The 20,206-nt window shown below is 43.1% G+C and overlaps 1 protein-coding gene across 1 annotated transcript; it reads left to right on the top strand.

Moving 5' to 3' along the window:
* The first annotated feature begins 45 nt into the window (after nucleotides 1–45).
* Nucleotides 46–13,223, top strand: boca (LDLR chaperone boca). Its single transcript, XM_084607323.1, has 5 exons — nucleotides 46–356; nucleotides 437–590; nucleotides 4,341–4,422; nucleotides 10,608–10,755; nucleotides 12,961–13,223. The coding sequence occupies exons 1-5, from the start codon at nucleotides 204–206 to the stop codon at nucleotides 12,991–12,993; spliced, it is 570 nt and encodes a 189-aa protein (XP_084463449.1). The 5' UTR covers nucleotides 46–203; the 3' UTR covers nucleotides 12,994–13,223.
* Nucleotides 13,224–20,206: the final 6,983 nt, after the last annotated feature.

Genomic DNA, 20,206 nt, shown 5'->3' with positions numbered 1-20,206 from the left:
TTTTGCTACAAGGTGGCTGGTAAAATTTAGCGGCACAGTGCGGAGGTGGTGGAGTTTATTTTAATCACTTTCTTACGCTGACGACGCGCTGACAACTTTCCGTGCGGTTTTGAACCGAGCAGCGGAGACGTGCCGACGTATGGCATGACTTTAAATTCATTGGGGAATTTGTGACATCAGGCGTGCAGTGGATAGGAACCAAAATGAGGCATCTGTTAATCAGTGCAGCTCTTGCAGTATTGTTAGTAATATCATCGGCAAAAAAATCGAAAGAAGGCGAAAAGCCGGCTTGGACGAAGAAAGACCCACGCGACTACAACGATGCCGACTTGGAAAGGTTGTACGAGCAGTGGGAGGCAAGTGCGAACCTTTCACGAATACAGTTATAAAGTGCGCATGTGTAATAAATGTTTCTCTCCGCATTTTCTTTCTTCAGGAGGATGATGATCCGCTTGAGCCGGATGAACTTCCAGAGTATATGCGACCCGCCCCCAAAATTGACATGAGCAAGCTTGACTCTTCAAACCCAGAAAACATTTTGAAAGCGTCCAAAAAGGGCAGGATGCTGATGACATTTATCACTGTGTCAGGTAAGCGTAATCCAGTCAAAAGCTGCGTCATTGTGCCAATTGCGGGTACGCCTCGTTTCGTATTTCATTTTGCAGTTCATAAACTGGTTTTACAGTACTACCGGTACTATCAGTATTGCCAGTACTGCACGCAGAGAGAGTGCTGCGCCAGATATTTGCTGTCACGCGCAAATCAAGCTGCACAAATAGGACTCTAGCTGGGCTTTTTCTCATGTCTAGGCCAATTTTGATGATGCGATATGTTAGGCAAGCATGGTTAAAGGGTTTGTCAGGTATTTTACAGAGCTTTTAACACCGTGCTCGAAAAAAACAGTACAACGACACCATCTGTTGGGTTTTAGGTTAGAAGGTTGTCTCCGCATTACCTGTATATCTTTGCGATTTAGGAGTAGTACTGTAGTACAAGTAGTTAAGCACAACTTAAATGCAACCGAGCTCAAAGTGATTCAATCTTTTTTTACGAGAGAATTAAGGCATGGTTCGGAACCTCGCACCTGCGGTCAGGCGCCGCTTTATTGTGTGGCACACCACTTGAGTGCTCTGTACGATCAGTTGGCTGATCTGCTGAGAGCGTAACGTCATTAGGAACTGCATATTGTGTCAGTTCTAGTAGTACCTGCAACAATGAGTCTCACCTGTTGTTTCACGGGCCACACACACCTTGCAACTGTCTTGTCATGAGTGTGTCATGATAGCCCTTTTCAAGTTTTCAAGACAGTCGATAATGACCGTGGTACACATGCTTCTGATGAACCTTGGCTGTTTATAAAGTGTAAAAAAAAAGGGCGGGGTAGGATTTCTTCCATGCGCCACACTGCACACTTGTTGGTTTTCGAGAGTGATAGTTGTAATGAGTGACTTCCCATGTATAAATACCCCTGCCACACGGGCATGAAAAATGACACAAAGTACATAATGCCTTATGTGTTAATGTCATTCACATGGTGCTACACACACGAAAAGTAATGGCATTCCACCTAATGCCATTTGCAACGTAATGAGTTCGCCACAACTCATTCGACCTGCGTTCGACTAACAATGAAATGGTTATTCTTGTGTCCAGTGCCTACGCCTGCTAGCATACATCTTGCATATATATAAAAAGACCTTCATTAACTAAAAGGAACATATTTTTAATACCTAGTTTAAATCAGCAGCTATACAAATAATTGCTTTCAACTTCATTGCAACATTTTATTGCTGTGAACATTCGAATATGACTACAAGCGGCCCTTGGTCGGCTAGTACTTGGCTTGTACAGAGTTTTCTGTTTTCTAAGAATAAACACGATTTGCCAAAAGATACTTTCTTTTTTATATTTTTCTAACACTGAAGCAATTTCAGCGAATAAAAAATAGTGTTACATCCTTTTCAACTTATTTATGAAAATGCTATATAATCATCAAAAAGTTAAATGGCATTAGATCTTGTCGTGTAGCATCGGCCACGAAAATAATGGTATTAGCAGTATTAGGTAGGAATTACGTGCTTAATGTCATTTTTTGTGCCTATGTGGCAGGGGTATGTCAGCATCGATGTCGTAGTTTGTTATAACCAAGTACAGTGAAACTTCACTTCAACGAAATTCAAGGGACCTTAGGAAAAAGTTTGCTAAAGTGAAGCTTCACTCAACTGAAATAAGTGTGTGACAGCTTGTTGCCATTAGATAAAAAATATCGGGTGGGTCCGATTGTATATCTATCCAACTATTTGTCACCCTGCTCACGTTTTGCTAACTAGCACCTTGCAAAGAAGGCTGTACTCTTCTGCTGCACATTTACGCTTAAGACTGCAGCAGCTATGAACTCAGTTATTGTGTCTAAGCACTCGTACGATTTCGTAGCATGTCCGAAAACCTAGTAGGGCTGAAGCTGTGTCTTTAAAAGCAGCCAGCAATGGCTTCTGCTGACTACGAACTTACTTAGGTAGCCAATCCAGTTCAAACCTAAATGGCCACTTTTCGTAACGCGGTAATGTAGCGTGGTCGGCGAGGCACTCAACGTAAAAAAGCGCGGTAAAAGGGCGGGTTGTACTTGTTGAAGTGCTCAGTATGATGTAGGAGACATGGGATAGCGCTTTGGAAACTGTTCGTACAACTGAAATGTGCACTTCCCTGAATTTCGTTAAACTGAAGGGTGTTTGAATTGGGTTCAGTGGTGCTACGGTGGGGGGTTTAAAAAAGTTCGTACAACTGAATACTTTGTTTAAATGAAGTTCGTTCAAGTGGCATTTTACTGTACTCCTATGTCTGCCTGCTGGCATATGCAAATGTTATCCAGGTGAACTAAGGATCATGCGCGTATGAAACTAGACTCTGCACTGTCACATGATACCGCTGAGTTCAACTGTTGTGGGCCTTGGAGAAAGGTGAAAAAGTTTGAGAGTTCTAGTTTTTCTCTTGCTTAATTTGCAGTGGTTTCTGGTAGTTCCAGTACTTGACTGCCGAGCCGAAGGTTATGGCGCAGTCCCAGCTGTGGAGGTTGCAGTTTATTGGGGATAAAAAATGCAAGCATGCCTATATGCTGTGCGGTGTCAGTGCACAGTAAACAGTGCCAGGTAGTAGTGGTTCAAGACTCTTCTAGTGAGATCCTCATAGCCCAAGTGTATCCTTTGTGACATCAAACCACATTTGTTGCACAATTAGACCCGCGCTGTAGAATGCTTCTCCCAGCTAAACCGCGGAATCCTTGCAGTTCAGATTTCGCAGAAGAAATCGCATTTTGTCGCTAGTATTTTTTAATACTAAATTTGTTTGTGGTACTTGCCTGATTCGATCAGAAGAAGTAAAATATTCCCATCGCCTGCGGCGGCGGCGACGCCAGACGAACCGCTGCCCCAGCGATGGGACTGGTGGCGCCACCTCATGCTGCTTACAACTCTGTAGCAGGAAAAGAGGGGGCGAACGTTTCTGGCAGAAGGTTTGAGTTGTTGTAAGCAGCATGAGGTGGCGCCACCAGTCCCATCACTGGGGCAGCGGTTCGTCTGGCGTCGCCGCCGCCGCAGGCGATGGGAATATTTTACTTCTTCTGATCGAATCAGGCAAGTACCACAAACAAATTTAGTATTAACAAATACTAGCGACAAAATGTGATTTCTGTGCGAAATCTGAACTGCAAGGATTCCGCGGTTTAGCTGGGAGAAGCATTCTACAGCGCGGGTCTAATTGTGCAACACCCTGTATTCGTCTTTTACTTTTTGTTTGCATGGTTATCCAAGGCACTGAATTATAAAAGGGGCATCATCTTGGATCCGGCACCAGAATCATTTTCTTTTTGGTGAAAATGCCTTATCATACTTGTCCTCTAATATGTGCACAGTTGTTTAGGTACTGTGACTGCTGGGATGGCTCAATGGTAATGGTACTCAATTGCTGAACCCAAGGACATGAGAAAGTCTTGGCTGTGGCGGCTGCTTTTCGATGGAGCTGTGCAATGACAGTGCATGTTAAAGAACCCCATGTGCTTGAAATTTCCAAATCACTCCACCACGACATCCCACATAGCCTGAGTTGCTTTAAGACGTTAAGCCCTATTAGCTAAACTAAACAGTTAACATGTGACATGTCAGCCAGCTCAAATAATTGGCAAAATGTTGATATTTTTATCTTGCTTGTGTGGATTCAAGCCCTCCTAGCATATTGCGACCGAAGTTAATGCTTCTATGGCAGTTCCAGTTTGCTTGACAAATTCCTTCTTTATTCTTGTTAGCATCTACTGTATGGAATGACTCTTCTCTCATTGTTCTCGATAGGAAAACCTACAAAAGAAGAAACTGATGATATTACGCGGATCTGGCAAACAAGCCTAATGAATAATCATATCGCCGTAGAGAGGTGAGTGCATTTGAATTGATCCTGTTTATCAAGGAGAACTTTCTGAACTAATTTTTAATGGGTACAACATGCTTACATTCAGATGACTAAAGCATTTTCATGTTTCAGCTCCATCTATTAAAAGTATTCCGAGGTTATAATGTTCAGGTTCATTTCAGTCATGTCTCAGACATGCCAAAGCTGCCAGCTATGTGGTAAATAGACCTTTCCACAAATTGCAGCGCCGTCCCATCTCCTGGCGGATCCGCGTAAAGCATGATGGGAGAATGGAACGATCGCCTCCAGTGTTAGCTGTTGGCAAATGCGATGACGTGCTGCCCCGCTGCTTTTTGTCATCATGCGTTTTCTCGTGCGCGCTATTGTTGCTTCCTTGCAAAATGCAGCAAGCACCAGATTGCTTTGATGGTTAGCTGCCAGTCTTTGTGCAATTTTTTCGTGAATTTTGAAGCCTTCATTACACCATGTAAAGCCAAGGTTGCCGTGCGTGGCACATGCTGCTACAGCGGACGCGCAGTAACCATGGCGGTGTTCCGTCGCTGGGCTCCAGGTGCACGCTTCAGCGCGCGGAGAGGTGGAGAAGGGTTGTTTCCGCACTACGCATGCGCGCGCTGCCACGTAGAGCTGCAGTGGGCGAACACCAGACTTTTCGTGTCGGCTGACGATCCACGAATTTAGAATAAAACACCCAACTGTGCAACGCAATGCAAAGGAATGGTGGGCACTGCTAAGAAAAACAGCGGGAAGCAGCAGTGCAGCAAGGGCACAGAGATGGCAGAGAAAAGTTCGCCTGAGAACCAGCAGAGTCTGAGGGACATGAGCGTGGCAGTGGTCCGCTTTGCCAGGGGGCTTTGTGCAGCGGAATTACTGGAAAGGTCTATTAATGTCATATTAGCTGTGCCTGAAAGGATGTTGTACATAACATCTGTGTATTGCACGAATATCAAACTACCTGGTTATGTATTCCAGCAGTTACGAGCTTGGCAAAGGCATATTTCCTGTCTCTGTTACTGTGTTTGTAGCAAACAGGAAAAATTATTCCCTTTTGAGTGTGGCTGTCACTGGATTACTGTTTGCATTCTTAGAAAGACCAAAAGTAAATTAGTATGCTAGTTGCTGCTCCTTAGTAAAGTATATGCGAATGTAAAAAGCTACAACATTGCCTGTTCCTGGCTTGTTGTTAAAATGACAAATGATCTGCTAAAATTTATTTTATGATTATGGAGAAAGTAGAGAGACTCGACTCTTTAGTAATGAGAAATAGGTGTGGTAATGTCACCTCAAGAAAGAACTCCAATTTTGATCCAGGTCTTCAAGTTGCACAGAATGAGAGGAACCAACATTCTGTGATGGTTCTAGTGTCATTGATGTGCTTTGAAAAGTGCTAATATTTTATTTTTATTCGGAAACTACTTGTAAGCTCTGTCTGAAGCTGTTCGTAAAATCATTCAAAAGTGCATCCAAAACAAATACCAACATCGTGTGCAGCATGGTACATTTTATGCGAAATTATGATGGTGCATCAAATCATTTTGACTTATTACAAAGTAAACTGCTCAGGGATTTAATAATAACATATACTTGTGTAACATGTTCCATGAAAAGTGTCCACAAATGTCTTCAAATGTAATATGATTGTGCTGCAAATAGTGCTGGCAAGGTGGCGACAAATAGAATAGTTGAATAGCATGTATTGTGTAGTTATTAGAGCAGAAGTACTGTAACGGTTATGAATGCACGTGTCAAGACTGTGGTTGGATTATTCAGAATAATGAAATGCAATAATGTAGTTATTAGAGCAGAAGTACTGTAACAGTTATGAATGCACGTGTCAGGACTGCGGTTGGATTATTCAGAATAATGAAATGCAATAAAAATATTGCAAGGTTTCTCTGCTTTGCTGGAGTGATTGCTTCTATGTCAGATAGTGTAGCATAGTCAGGTATTGAAGAAAAATATGTCGGGCTTCATCTGAATGTTTCCTTTAAGCATTAATATGCTTAGTGTTTTAACTACAAGTGTTCCAGGAAATTTTCATGTCAGCTTTGTATATAGCACGCCCTTTTTGACGTAGCACAAAGTGAGTCTTCATGCACATGTTAATTCGAGCTTCACAGTCTTCACGAGGACATTGCCGAGCATTTCTTTGGCAGCATAACTCCTTTTATGCTGAACACAGTAAAAATTGAGAGATACTTAACAGGTACATATGCTAGCAGGTGCCACTGATTCACTTGTGAACACACGTTGCCTGTCCAGTGCACTTTTTTGCGTGCAAAGGCAGTGCAGGCCAGCGACAGCAGTGTGAGATAGTACTGGCACAGCTGCACGAGCCACGTCGGATGAGCAGTCCTAAAAATGGCCACCATCCAGGAGAGCAACACTCAGAAGAAGCAAATTACACAATGTAGCCAGTGGATGCTCCTGCTCAGCTAAACGAAGCGACGGTTGGCCACACAAGCCAGCAGTGTAGTCATGCCCAAACCAGTAACTAAATGGTGTTGCCTCTCCAACATGGCTTCCACGAGAAAATGGTGTATACCAGGTTATGGGGCTGACAAACAGGACAGGAAAATTTGGAAATAGTTTTTTTCTTTTTTATACATTGGATGTCACTTCCATGTAGCAGTTACTGCTTGGTGTCTGCTAATCACCAAGTTACAAATGCAATGGCTGCCTACTGCTTGGTGGCGGGCAGCAGCAATATTGAGCACGGAATTATCTGCGGCATAGGTTTTATTATATCACTAGTTTAGAGCTATGGGGTGGTTTTGAAGTATTAGCGAAATAAGACTATCGATAACTGTTGCAGGTACAGGCTACTGTTTTCTATCAGTGGCAGCATGCGCTGTTGATGGCAGTGCCACTGTCAGCATATTATTGGCAATCTACCTCATTTGAAGGGGTGATGAGAAGTCAAAATTTAGCCATGTCTGAAATGATGGCTAGTTGGCTGGGGAAGAAATTCTGAGGTTTTCTCAAGCAGGAATAACTCAGTATTGCATTGAGTCCTATTCCCTAGGTGTAGTAAACTTGACATTCCAGTGAAAACTTTCAAATGTTTCTAAACATAGGGATCTTGAAATGGACACTCTTGCCAGGGACAAACTGTCAGTGGCGGCAGACATAGGTTATTGTAAAATTAATTCTGACAGAGTATTATAAATAAAACCCACTAGTTAACTTTTTATTTGGCGCAGCCTGATGGTTAGTGCCAGCAGTGAATTTAAAGCCATGGTCAAGGTGGTGCCACATCAGTTTTACTGCAGTGTCAGTAACAATAGCACTTTTGGCATTGAGTCTTGGGCAGTAAAGTTTCCGCCCTCCAAAACCACTAGCCACTTTTTCTGCAGCTCCCACTTCCGCCATCCTTGGGTCTGCTCCTCCACCCAATCCCCTTTAATTTTCACCTGCTGGGAGTGCCACCCGCTGCCAACCTACCTTTCTTCATCCTCCAATCCACCTACTTTCTTGTGAAAGCAAAGTGGCAATGCAACAGCAAAATAAAGTTGAGAGACTCTGAGAAGGCCAGCTGCCCTACAAGCACACCATTCGCCACCCACACACGCCCTCTACTTCCACCCACCCTCCACATGCAGCAAAAAATTCTAGAGGGCACTTTGGACCACTAAAGTGCGATGAGGCGAAAGCCATTATAGCGCGGTGGACCGTAGCCCTCCACTACCGCACCTCTAACTCCCTTTCTTCTTTCACTCCCACCTTCCTCCCTTCCTTTATGGCATGGTACATGTGTCCGCGGAGAATTGTGACAGATGCTGCGCCTTTTCTATCCTATAAATCAATTTCAAACGTCTCTGATGCCTGCTGTACTAACGCCTCCTAGACATCTGGACCTGCTTCTGTTTGCTGTATGGTGCGGCGTTCAAGGAAGCGCCAAACGAAAGGCGAACACAACCAGCATTCCACTGAACGCATCAAAGTCCATCAATGTTCTGTAATTCGTTTACAGGAAATTAAGGGTGCAAATCCTTGTGAAATCCCGCTATTCTAACGGTACAAAAGAGGAATTACGAAGAGCGTTTCACGATCTGGGGTGTGACGCAGTTTGTAAAGCGCTCTGCTCGGGATCTAAGGGATGGAGGTTCGATTCCCGGTGGAGACAAGGTTTATTTATTTTTAACTATCGCCCTCGAAAGTGTGACACCCTCTGCCTTAAAATTTTGTGTCTTGCGCCTGTTTAGAATAAAGCCACAAAAGTATAATCATTTAGGGTAAATCTAACTGCTACTGCACCTTTCTTGCATCAGGTTTCATGATCACCCTGTCAACTTTTTGAAACTAAGAACAAAAATCGCTAAAATCCTAGCAGTGGAAAGAAATATGGTCCTTTTTATATGCAACACTGAAACCAAGTGCAAGAAATTAGCACGAAGCTTGGTGCAAATGCAACTAGTATTGGCATTGAGTTAAAACTCTGAGTGTTGGCACTCTTTGCTAAGTTAAAAAATAACTGTACCAAGACAAGTTATGCTCTCATTGTTGTCAATATTGCCAAAGGAATGTAGGGGACAGTAGACTATCTGTTTAGAGTATAGTAGGCTACAGTTTTTTTTTCTGAACTGACCAGGGCTACAACTACTTTTTAACCACTAAGTTTAACCACTACTTTTTAACCACAGCAGCAGTAAACAATCCTAGATTAAAGGTGCAATAAAGAACATCCTGGAAAGTTTTTATCCTTTTATTGGGAGGGGGGCGGGGTTCCAATAATGAATAGTTTTAGTCACAGGCAATACAGCTGCAAATTAAGCCCACATAAATAAGAATACTTTTGCATGTTTGCTTTTGCGAGACTCAACCTCATCACTCTGCAGTGGCGAGTAAAAATACTGTAGTCCACAAAGGCATCCAAAGTAATCTTCATTAACGTCTTTGGACATAGAAATATATTACTTTGATAAAACTGTTATATTGTACACCATGTTCCATATTTTTCTGTCTAGCTTGTGAAAAGTTCGCCTGAACAAACTACTTCATTACACCCGAAGTAATATTACTGTCTTTGGACGTAGACACCATGTTCCATATTTATCTGTCTGGTTTGTGAAAAATTCTCCTAAACAAACCAGTACTTCATTACACCCGAAGCAACCTTTATTACTGTCTTTGGACGTAGACACCATGTTCCATATTTATCTCTCTGGCTTGTGAAAATTTCTCCTGAACAAACTACTTCGTTAAAATGAAGTAAAATTTTGAGCAATGATCTGTTCATTAAGTATCCATACATATTCCCACAAACAAGTCTGCTGACTAACAAAAGCTAAAGACTCGTAAGATGGGCAACACAGGTGCGAAAACAGTTTTGAATTTAAAGCTTGGTGTAAACATGCGAGATCTCTAATTTCGTTCCATGTTGCTAGTAAAGATGAACCTAGAAGTAGGGATGCTGGCCCTTCACACAAAGATTCATTTTTAAAAAACAGCAGTGACACTTGGCGATATTTGAGAGAATGAAACTGTCGACAAAATCAGTAAAATTCAGTGCTTCCTCGATGTCAGTCCACAGGTACTTCTATTGTAGCCGCTCAATTGGTTTGAAGCTCGCTCTTCACTTTCCTGTTGGCTGTCATCATAGCTACTTGCATCATCTGCAGGAATTATCTGATCGAAGATTTCTTGGATGGTCATTTTGGGGTGCCATGACACCACAGTGAAGTTGTCGTTAGCAGTGATAAAGTGCTCAAACCTAACATTCAGAAGCACCACTTGATGTGGTAACAAGGCCTAATACACTTTCAGTTATTCTTGGTACAGCACCGAAGTCTATGTCAGTGTCCTTTTTCGAATCTAAGCATCCCCCTCACTTTGCTCTTTGCAATCATGAAAAAAGGAGGCGCTTAGGATAGAGTGAATCTGGTAGTTTTGTGAATGCTCTCTAAATGCTGGTGACTGCCCACAATTAACTGTATTGAAGATACTTTTCTTTTGTTTTGAGACTCTGCTGTGGCTGTGTTATAGTACTGTTCAGTTTTTCATTCTTTTATTTGTTCTGCATATTGGGGAAATTGATATTTTCTACCAGTTGTACTCCTTTTTATCTGAAGTGTAAAGAAAAACACCATGCTGTAGTTTTGTTATCTTACTCTTTGATAGAAAGTTGACAGTTATCAGGCAACACACAAAACCATGTTTAATAATGTGCACATGTATTTCTACCATTTCAGGTATATCCTTGATGACAACCGAGCCTTGTTCACATTTAAGGATGGCTCACAAGCTTGGGAGGCAAAGGATTACTTGATTGAGCAAGATCGGCTTGAGACAATTACAATAGAAAATAAGCCATACTATGGAAAGCGTTTTGAAGAACAGGTACGTTTGGAGCAGGGTCATTGGTCTTTATTTCTTGAAGTAAGTTGTCAGAACCAGTGTAAAATAAGTTTAGGTTGCTGCAGACAATGCGGGGAGCCATAGAAAGGAAAACAAGTTAAGGGGCAAGAAGAGAGTGGAGTTAGTTAAGGATCAAAAACGTTTTGTGATATCTTTGCTGAAGTCAAGGGGAAACTGACATGGATGTGGCATGTAATGTGAAAAGCAAATAATTGTTTACCCATTTCAGTTACCTCTTAATCCACTTCATTACTTGTTTAGGACAAAGGAATGGGGCTTTCGAGAAAAGCTTAGCAGAAGCCAGCTGAAAGTCCCTTGAGCAGCTGAAATGAAGCTAGCAGGGGTACGGTGGCTGTAAATGGTGCAGGAGAGAATCTGAGATGTATGGCAAAGGTCTGTATGCAGTGGATGTGGCTTTGATAATGATGAGAGGGATAAAGTTCAGCAGGTCCTGGGTAACATTTAGTTCAGGTTCATGTCTGGATTAGAATAGTTGTAAGGCATTATTAATGCCTAAGCATTGTATGCCTATGTAGGTGGGTTTTGCATGGGCGTGACCTTGTCGGAGCTGTAAAAGAGGAATTAGTTGGTATATCGGAAAAAGAATGGTACCATCGGATAGAGCAGGGGTTCTCATACTTTTTTTCTTGGAAGAACTCGAAAAGCCTTCAATAAGTTCCAGGGACCGACCCCCCCCCCCTTTTGCTTTCACTTACCAGCAATGTCGTCAAGTGCATTTTTGCAAAGAGAGAGTTGCAAAGGTTAAATGTTTATTGCACAGATTAATACAAATACTAATGTGATGGGTGGTGGTACTGCTTCCCTTTTAAGAGCAAGTCAAAGCGTGGCTCAGTAGCACTCGGAGCTAGTCTCATATCAGCCGCCGGGTCAAGACGGCTCCTGTGCTTGTTCTTCAGGCGAGGGCTGAAAATGCCTGTTCACATGCATATGTAGTTCCAAAGGGAAGCAAAATGTCTACTGCCCTTTCAAAGAGGCATGGAAACAGTGGAGTAGTACCCATCCAAAATGTCACCAAGCCTTCACCATTAAATTTCTCTTTGAGAGCAGTGCTTGCCCTGAGCTCTGAGGGTTCTCGCGGAACACAAGAAGACAGCCCGCGGAACCCCTGTGTTCCGCGGAACCCAGTTTAAGAACCCCTGGGATAGAGCGTCAAGGAAAGGCTTGCAGGTGACAAAATGGTCGATGTGGTTTAATTAGGTAATTAATTAGAGCCAATAACTGTAATAATTTGTTCACAGAAAAGAAAAGGTACAATGCCTGTCACACCTGTACTGTGGGCACCTTAACTGCACTGTAAAGGAAGGAAGGAAGTTGGGAATGAAAGTGGAAAGAATGAAAGGAGTGCCGTAGTGGAGGGCTGCGGAGTAATTTCGACCAGCTGGGGATCTTTAATATGCACTGACATCACACAGCACACGGACGCCTCTTCGTTTCACCTCCATCGAAACATAGAGCCAGTCGTGTGGTTTACAGAAAAGGAAGGGCCCAGTATCACTCGCAGAGTCCCGCTGACACATTTCTCTATTGCAGATTCTGCAGTAATCTCTGAAAATTTTTGATGAATTTTATAGTTTGCATCTGTTTATTAGATTATGTGGCTATCAGGCCTTTTGTAAAAATGTGGATACACCTTGTATTGTAACAGCCGAATATCTTTTCTTTTCTTTTTTTTTTAGGAAATAGAGCACATGATAGCACTTATCAGTGAGAAGTATAAAAAGTGACAAAAATATTTGCTGCTTCAGATTTATCACCATTGCAAAAATACCTAATCTCAATAATGAACAACTTGGATATGGCGGTCCTGTGAATATTTCATTCAATCAAGCTCCTGTCTTTAAAATACTCCACAAATTAAATTATATATGACATTGCAAAGTGGGTTTTTTGTTGTTTCTATGAATCACAACATTTGAAAAATATACTTTCTTCACCCTTCGTCACTCACTTGGTCATAATCTAAGTTTCAGATGCCAACTTCCATGCTGTGTAGTCTGTGGGTACAGGAGAAGGTGGTTTGTTGGCGATTATATTCCAAAATTGCCTATCTCATTGTAATGTGAAGCTAATCACAATTGATCTCAAAGCTCGTCAGTGGTCTGGTAAAGTTGGTGGACACCCAGCACTAGAACTAGAAATAATGTTGCTGCTTGCCCTATTTTGCAGGAACGAAACAAGAAAGCAAGTGACGAGCTGTGACATGCATCATTACCGCGACCTGTACGGTCACTCATCTTCCACTGTTTCTATTTTGGCACACCTGTGTAAATTGCACAATTTTTGACGTCTCGGGCTGTGCCAACCTTTTTTTTCATGCGGCAGTATGCTTGAAAAGCGCTTATTTACATTTGTTATGTCACTGATTTCAAAAGGTGTATCTTGAAATCACTCATATATGCATTTTGAATAAATTTACATTTAATTTATAACCTTTTTGTTTCTGTCTGCACCTGTGATGCTGATGACTAGGCAATGGAAAATTGGTTTAGACTCGATAGAGTGGGTTGCACATGTAGTATTGCTGATCATTTTTATGAAAAAAAAAGAAGTCTTCATTAAGCAGGTTATTTGGCCTGCTGCCTGTCTCTAAACCTTTGCCTCTTGTTTCACATTCATCCTGGTTAAGTTCTGGCAGGCTTGTGAGACTTCCTCACGTCATTCTCTCTTTCCTCCCTCTTTACTCTTAACTGGTGATGCGACGTTTCGGTAAGACAGCTACCACATTGCCCCTTTCCCAAAGCCCCTTCCTATCCTGCTCCTGTCCACACACAGCCTTCAGCTCCTTACCATTAAAGCCCCCTGATAACTTCACGCCACCACCAATCCAGCGCTTTGATTGCCACCGCACATGGGTGGCATTGGAGGGGAAGCAAAGAGATCAATTAAGTTATCGGAAGGTTGTGGGAGGGAGCGCATGTGCCCAAGGAACGTTGCGCGGTGAAGATAGCAGCGACTGACTGATGCCGCTGACGCCGTATGTGAGTCAAGTCCGCTGAGTGTACCCCCTCCCCTCTTCCTGCGAGGTTCCGGTTGCCGAAGCGCCGGCACGAACTGGGGGGATTAAAGGGGGGCGGAGCTGGTTACGAGGCCGACGCTAATGACGACACGAAGTAGAGACACTTTCCTCCGCTTCGTGCTTTCCTCCCTCATCTCCTCACCAACCTGCTCCCAGCACTGCACACAGCACGCTTTTTCTCCAAAACCATATGTAGCAGTCAGTGGAGGCACATGTTTTTGGGCCAGTTCAGCACGTCTATGGTACATAAAATGTGAAAAAGGGTGCCAGCAGTATCGAAAATGCTGAATAACTCAATATGGATTTTGGTAGGCCACTTGGTAATGAAGAAAAATTAGCATGTGGTCATGTTGGTTTATACTTTATGCATTTCCTCTATTGTAAAATCTCTTATAGCGGGTATTGAATATCAGTCCTAGTATTTTCAAACCTTTCCAGCTGCGTTTTGCAATACTTGCAGTTGGGCTAGTTGGTTTGTTTTCATGCTTGCCGCACTCTGCACACAAAAAATTGAGCATAAGAACAAAACATTGTTCAGTACTTCGTACATGAACAAGGATCAAGTGCTGAATTAACACCTTTATTCTTGTAGTCTGTTTTTGTGTGTGAGTCCTACAAGCATCTGCATTTTACTTTCCTAAGTATGTTGGTACTTATGCAACATATTAATTTAGCATGCTGTTTTGCAATAAACTAGGTGCGTGCAGCATCCATTTGCTTGTGCGGCTCGCTGCTGGGAACGTTTTCGTGCTGCTGTTATGTTGGGAGTGTCTAGAATAGTTCAGTAATTTCTAAGGCAATCAAGCAGTGCCTGTAACTACATATTGGTCTCAACAGAAAGGCAGCATGTAGTGCGTGCCTAGAATAGTTCAGTAATTTCTAAGGCAATCAAGCAGTGCCTGTAACTACATATTGGTCTCAACAGAAAGGCAGCATGTAGTGAAGATTGTTTTTAGGTACTGTTAAGGAGGAAGCTTTTTAAATAAAATGCTGTGATTACCTGTAGGAATAGCAGCCGTTCTCTGTCGGGATAAATAAAATACCTTTTATACAATGAAAATTAATGATGCATTTAAGTGTGTATAGACCGTTGTCTAGAAGCAGCGCCATCTAATGTTGGCCTGGTCATGAATGCCATGCTGGCTCGTGTGGCCAGCTGTAGCTGCGTTTGGTCAGTGGGAGTAGTTATTGGCAGTGTTGAATAATCTCGTTATTTAAAACTTATTTGCATACTCCCTGTGATTAGAATAATATTGACAAGGTTCTCGCATCATTTGAACGCTTTATCTGGCACCATTGTCACTGGCATGCCAACCTGTGCGCACACAGATTTGCACTGGACAGGAAATGAGCACTTATTGTACATAAACAATGCTTGAAAGGGGCAACAAGATGCTTGATGGGTGAATTATTATCAGGGCAGAAATTCTGTGATCAAGTATGTCGGTACTAGTACATTCCTTAGCAGCTTCGTATGTGGTGCACTGGATTGATTCATTGATATGAACACATGAAAGAGAACTTTCTCTGTTCCAGTTAATACTGGCTCATAATATTTAAGTCAGATATTTAGTTGCTAGTGTGGTGGTTCTCTACAAGGGTTGCATTTTGCTATTTGATTTTTTTTTTCATATTCTAAAGAGACCATGTGAATCACTGGCCACCTGATAAAGGTCATTTAGGCAATTAGGAATAAATCTTCACGCACACCTTCCAAATTTATTTACCTGAACTAATGTCATGTAAAGTTCGAACTTTTTCTTCATGTGTGTAATTACATTTCGTCTCATCACAAACATTTTGTGCACATTGATGCTATAAAAATTTGCACTTTCCAAGCAAAGTGTTCAAATGTAGGACGTTTTATAAAAGAAAACAGCCAGGTAGTACTTGCTGCAGTTTTTATAGTATGTGGACATTCACCACTGCATGAACAGGGCTGCAGTGCATTTATGTGTACCATTAATTTAAGTCCGAGCCAGCACAGTGAACACACAGATAGTGTGGTGCATGTTTTTCTTGTTCATATTTTCTATCTAATTTGATGTGTACGTATATCCTTGCTGCACACTAATTTGGGTCCTTTGACTGCAGGAAAAAAGTGCCAATGCGAGAGATGTCTCGAAAAACGGGTATCTACGTAGTTTCGATCATGCTACGATTCCATGAAAACTGTCAAGAGACCGTCTGCTATTTTAAATCATTCACGAATTACTACACAAAGCTTCATCGGAGAGGGCACTGCAGAGAAATGCAGATTTTGTTATCTGGGGCACGTCTTGAGACATTAAAGTGGTGCCACCGGCATGAGGAAGCTTTTTATCATTTTCAGCTGGTAAAAAATTACATAATCGTTACCTGTATCGAAACGACGTTGCTAGCCGTTTTTCGAGGCGATCTACAGCTTTTGCATTGACACTTTTTTTCCAGAAGCCAATAAAAAATAGCTCATTAGTATTTGGTAATTAACTGGTGAACAAAAAAAAAAATACAGTTCAGTGATTAGGATAGGCGATTCTGAAGAGCTCTTAGTTGATTTCACTAAGTTAGGGCTCACTATATTTTAAAACCTTGGTGACATTTAGCTGGGAGACCCGGTATAATATATACACACCTATGAATGGCGATGGAATAGAATTCGCCAAAAGTCCAAGAAAATTTGTTTTCAAGCCCAGTGCATGCTGAGCCTTACCTACTACTACTACTACTATCTACCTACTGCTCGGCCGCCCTGCTAGCTAGCGAGAGGGGGAAAGTGCCCCACACCTGGTGTGCGCCGCATGCACTAAACATCCGCCGGCTATATCACAGACGAAGGTAGGTTATGTTTCGACGACGATGTACGAGTACAACTGCCCATCGAAGCGATTCGCGTTCCAGACGCGGAGCTCAACGGACGTGCTTTGCATAGGCTTCCTGATTTTTGACCTGCTTTACCGGATATCTCCAACTTCTCTACATGAATCTTAGCCTACGCATCCGTGAAGGTGAGATGATCCGTTGGTCACCTTCGGAGCTCGATTCCGTCCATCTGCGACCTTTCTGGACAACGTTTCGTGCTGTACCACGCCACCGACGCGCTAAGCCTAGCGCCCGGCGCTGGACACCGAGCCTTTCTACGCAACGCCACACCTGCGTTCGAAAAACTCGAAACTGCCGACACTGCTTATCGAAGGCGTTTCTATCACTCCAGCCGAGCTTGAAGCACACTCGGTCAGGGCCGTGAAGGCACACTGTGCAGCTGCGTCCAACCAGCTCACAACATATCACAACCGCCTTCCTCGACCTCATCCAAGCTCCACCGTTAACCACCACCAACCCTACTGTATAATGTTCTAGAATTGGGAAGTGTGCCGTCTTCGGCGCGCGGCAATGGGAGCGACGTGGTCGCCGGAGCGATGAAAAGCGTAGGTGGCGCTGTCAGCCGTAGGAGCGCATCACAAGCGCGCGCGCCGCAGAGGAAACGCTTGGGGCGTCTGCTTCTGCGGCTCGCTTCCTGCGTGAATTTTCTTGCATCGCGTTGCTTCTCTGGCTGTTGTACTATGGCGCGTTGTTGAGCGAAGAGCGATGATTGGTCAAGCAGGAAAACACATGTTTGCAGAGAGCACAGTAACAGTTCCGTCCGTCTCGTATGACTTTCGCCCCTCCCCCCCCCTTTTCTTTTACTGAATGCTCTTTTCCTTCCTTTCGTTCTTTCTTATTGCTCATTGCGCGATCTTTCTGCTGCCTTCCCTATTCGAACCCTTCCCTTCTCGAAATACACTCAAAGCATGGTTGAATCAAAACATGGTTCCCTAAGCAACAGCACCGCGGAAGGCCTTCGGGTAACTTTGCAGTCCACAGTCGACCTCGTTGACTACTTATCTGCAAAATGCGGTTTTACATACATTATCACATCGAGACTAAACCAAGACAAACAAGAAAACCTCTTCGGCATCGTGAGGCAATTTAATGACTGCAACGATCATCCCACGCCGGCTCAATTTTTAGTGACAGTTAATGCCCTGGCATTTTACAACTTAGCGAAGCCCCCAAAGACAGGAAATTGTAATGCTGAAATTGTAAATGCCTTACTTGGAATTAGCCGTACAAGCGAGAAACCTACTCAGCTTCTTTCAAATCCTATTGATGAGCTTGACCGTTTGGTTGACGAGGAAAGGCTCGAGGACGTCGAAGCTACTTTGAATTCCCTTCCTTCAGATGACCACAGATACGTCACATAGGCACAGTTCTAGCCGTCTCATAGCTTATATTGCAGGGTATGTCGCTAGAAAGTTCATGAAGAAGTCAAAATGCAGTACTTGCTCCGCTTATCTCATTTCAAGTAAATCGTGCGCGGCACAAAAAGAAGAAAATCAATTTATCTCAAACTTCGTCCACGGAGGTCTTTATCCGTCCTCGGAGCTTGCAAAGCTCGTGCACACGCTGGAAGAGTCTTTCACGGTTTTTTTTTTTTTTTTTTTTTTTTTTTTTTTTTTTTTTTTTTTACTTCAAGAAAGATTAACGCAAATAGCATGCGTGAATTTGCTTTGTTTTTGCAAAGCGCAGAGGTTTCCAAGTTTGGTTGCTCTACTCATGACAAAGAAATGACACTTAACATAGTGAAGTTCTACGTCCTCATGCGATTGCGTTTTTATATGCCAGAAAGCTAAACCAAGAGCAGACCTCTAAACCAGAGCAGGTAAAGCACCTAAAGCTGAGGAGGTGCAAGTAATCGTGTTTGAGGACTTTAATCATTCTGCCTTTCTCTTGTGTGTTTTCAAGTTTAGCACCTTAATTTATTCACGGCCTAGTACAGTTCATTAATATTCTCATATAGTTCTGTACAGTTTTATACGTTTGTACCATATTCCTGCACTAAGTCGCGATTTTTTTTTTCACGTCGTCCATTATGTGGTTTCGTTCATTGCTATGTGCTCTCATTCATTCATTTCGTTTTGAGTAGGACTGCCAGTTCATATGTATTCGCCCACATTTAAATAAAGTCATCAGTAAGCGCTGGCATAATTTCTGTCTTCAAGCAAAGTTCGTATACGTCTATTTACATGTGGCGCAAAAAGTACGCTAGCCTAGCCTAAAACACCATTCACTGCGTTTTCAGTACGTGCGAGCGTCGATGGAAGACTTCAGTCTAGCCCGCAGAAACCGGTGCATCCAATATTAAAAAATTACATGATCATAGAAATACGTTAGACATTCGTCATTGAACCTCCCGCTAGTGTTCGAGAAATAAAGCACCCAATACGTTCAGGAAATATATCTTGCCGTTGCTTGTCAGTTCGTCGGCAATCTGTATCTTACATTGCCTGTATTTGTATTGCCGTTCCCTGACGACGGCCGCTTATTTTATAGGGAACTAGTTGTTTTGTTCATGAACATAACCGTTTTAATACATTTAGACAAGCGTGTGGGAGCTAAAGCGCCTTCGGAATCCGATTGAACTTGCGGCGACGGTTCACCCAGCTGTCTGCTCCGCGCTCACTGCGCTCCTCTAAAGCCCCTTGATACTTTGAAAGTTACGCCAACGATTGAACTTTGCCGCCGCCGCGCTACCTCCTCGCCTCCTCCTCACCCCTTGCGCGCCCCTTCGCTGAAGGCCGGCTCTCCGCCCGATTTCCTGAGCGACGATTGGTCTCCCTGCCGTTGCCATTGGAAACCGACGCGCGTCCGGCGTTTACCTTGTGTTTTCTTTTTCTTTGGCGCCATTTTTCCCCTAGTCTCGGCGAGCGAATATTGCGCGCTGTGCTTTTATTGCAGCGTGCAAGCTCTATGCCGTGCTGTTGCGCGTACAACTGCAGCAAGCGACCTGAAGATGGTTATGCGGTATTCATGATATCTCAAGGCAAGCGTGACGGCTTGCGCACGAGTCAATGGATTCACAAGATTAGTCGAAAGACGTTTATTCCTAGAAACAACAGAGTTGTTTGCGACGTCGAGTGCCTTTCTTACTCCCCGTAATTACGCGTCACCTGACGCTGCGTTTTTTATTCCTGCTTGCTGCTCAATATTTTTGCGGCGGCAGCATGTTCATTGTATAAAAATAAGGTTGTCCTCTGCAGCATGCTGAATATTCTGCGAGGCTCCAAGGCTCCATCATTTAACACGCTTCGACTTCTGTACAGTGAGAAACAGGGCGCTATAATCTGCTTTTTGCTGTCAGAAATAACTGGAAAATTACAGTCTCTCGATTGCATTTGTCGCGATTATGCTAGGATCCCTGGCCTCCTTCACTAAAAATCAAAATTCGGGCTTGTAGAGGAGCTAGCCTTTCCAGCTTTTACTTGTAGTGTGCGTCGGTTACTCGGGAGCATTGAATGCTGGCCCTGAAAAACTCTTTGGCAAGTAAACCCGAGGTATTGCGGGTAATCTGCACTAGTTAGGTCGTATGGCATTTTT

This window comes from Amblyomma maculatum, chromosome 6 (assembly GCF_055883805.1).
Source record: "Amblyomma maculatum isolate TAMU_Amacu chromosome 6, ASM5588380v1, whole genome shotgun sequence".
Classification (NCBI taxonomy): Eukaryota; Metazoa; Arthropoda; class Arachnida; order Ixodida; family Ixodidae; genus Amblyomma; species Amblyomma maculatum.
Note: the sequence above shows the minus strand (reverse complement) of the source record. Positions and strands in the feature narration are given on the sequence as shown.

Coding starts and splice junctions, on each gene's coding strand:
- boca (XM_084607323.1), top strand. CDS start 204: ATGAGGCATCTGTTAATCAGTGCAGCTCTTGCAGTATTGTTAGTAATA. Junction 357..436: donor GGTTGTACGAGCAGTGGGAG/GCAAGTGCGAAC, acceptor TTCTTTCTTCAG/GAGGATGATGATCCGCTTGA. Junction 10,756..12,960: donor GAAAGCGTTTTGAAGAACAG/GTACGTTTGGAG, acceptor CCTATTTTGCAG/GAACGAAACAAGAAAGCAAG.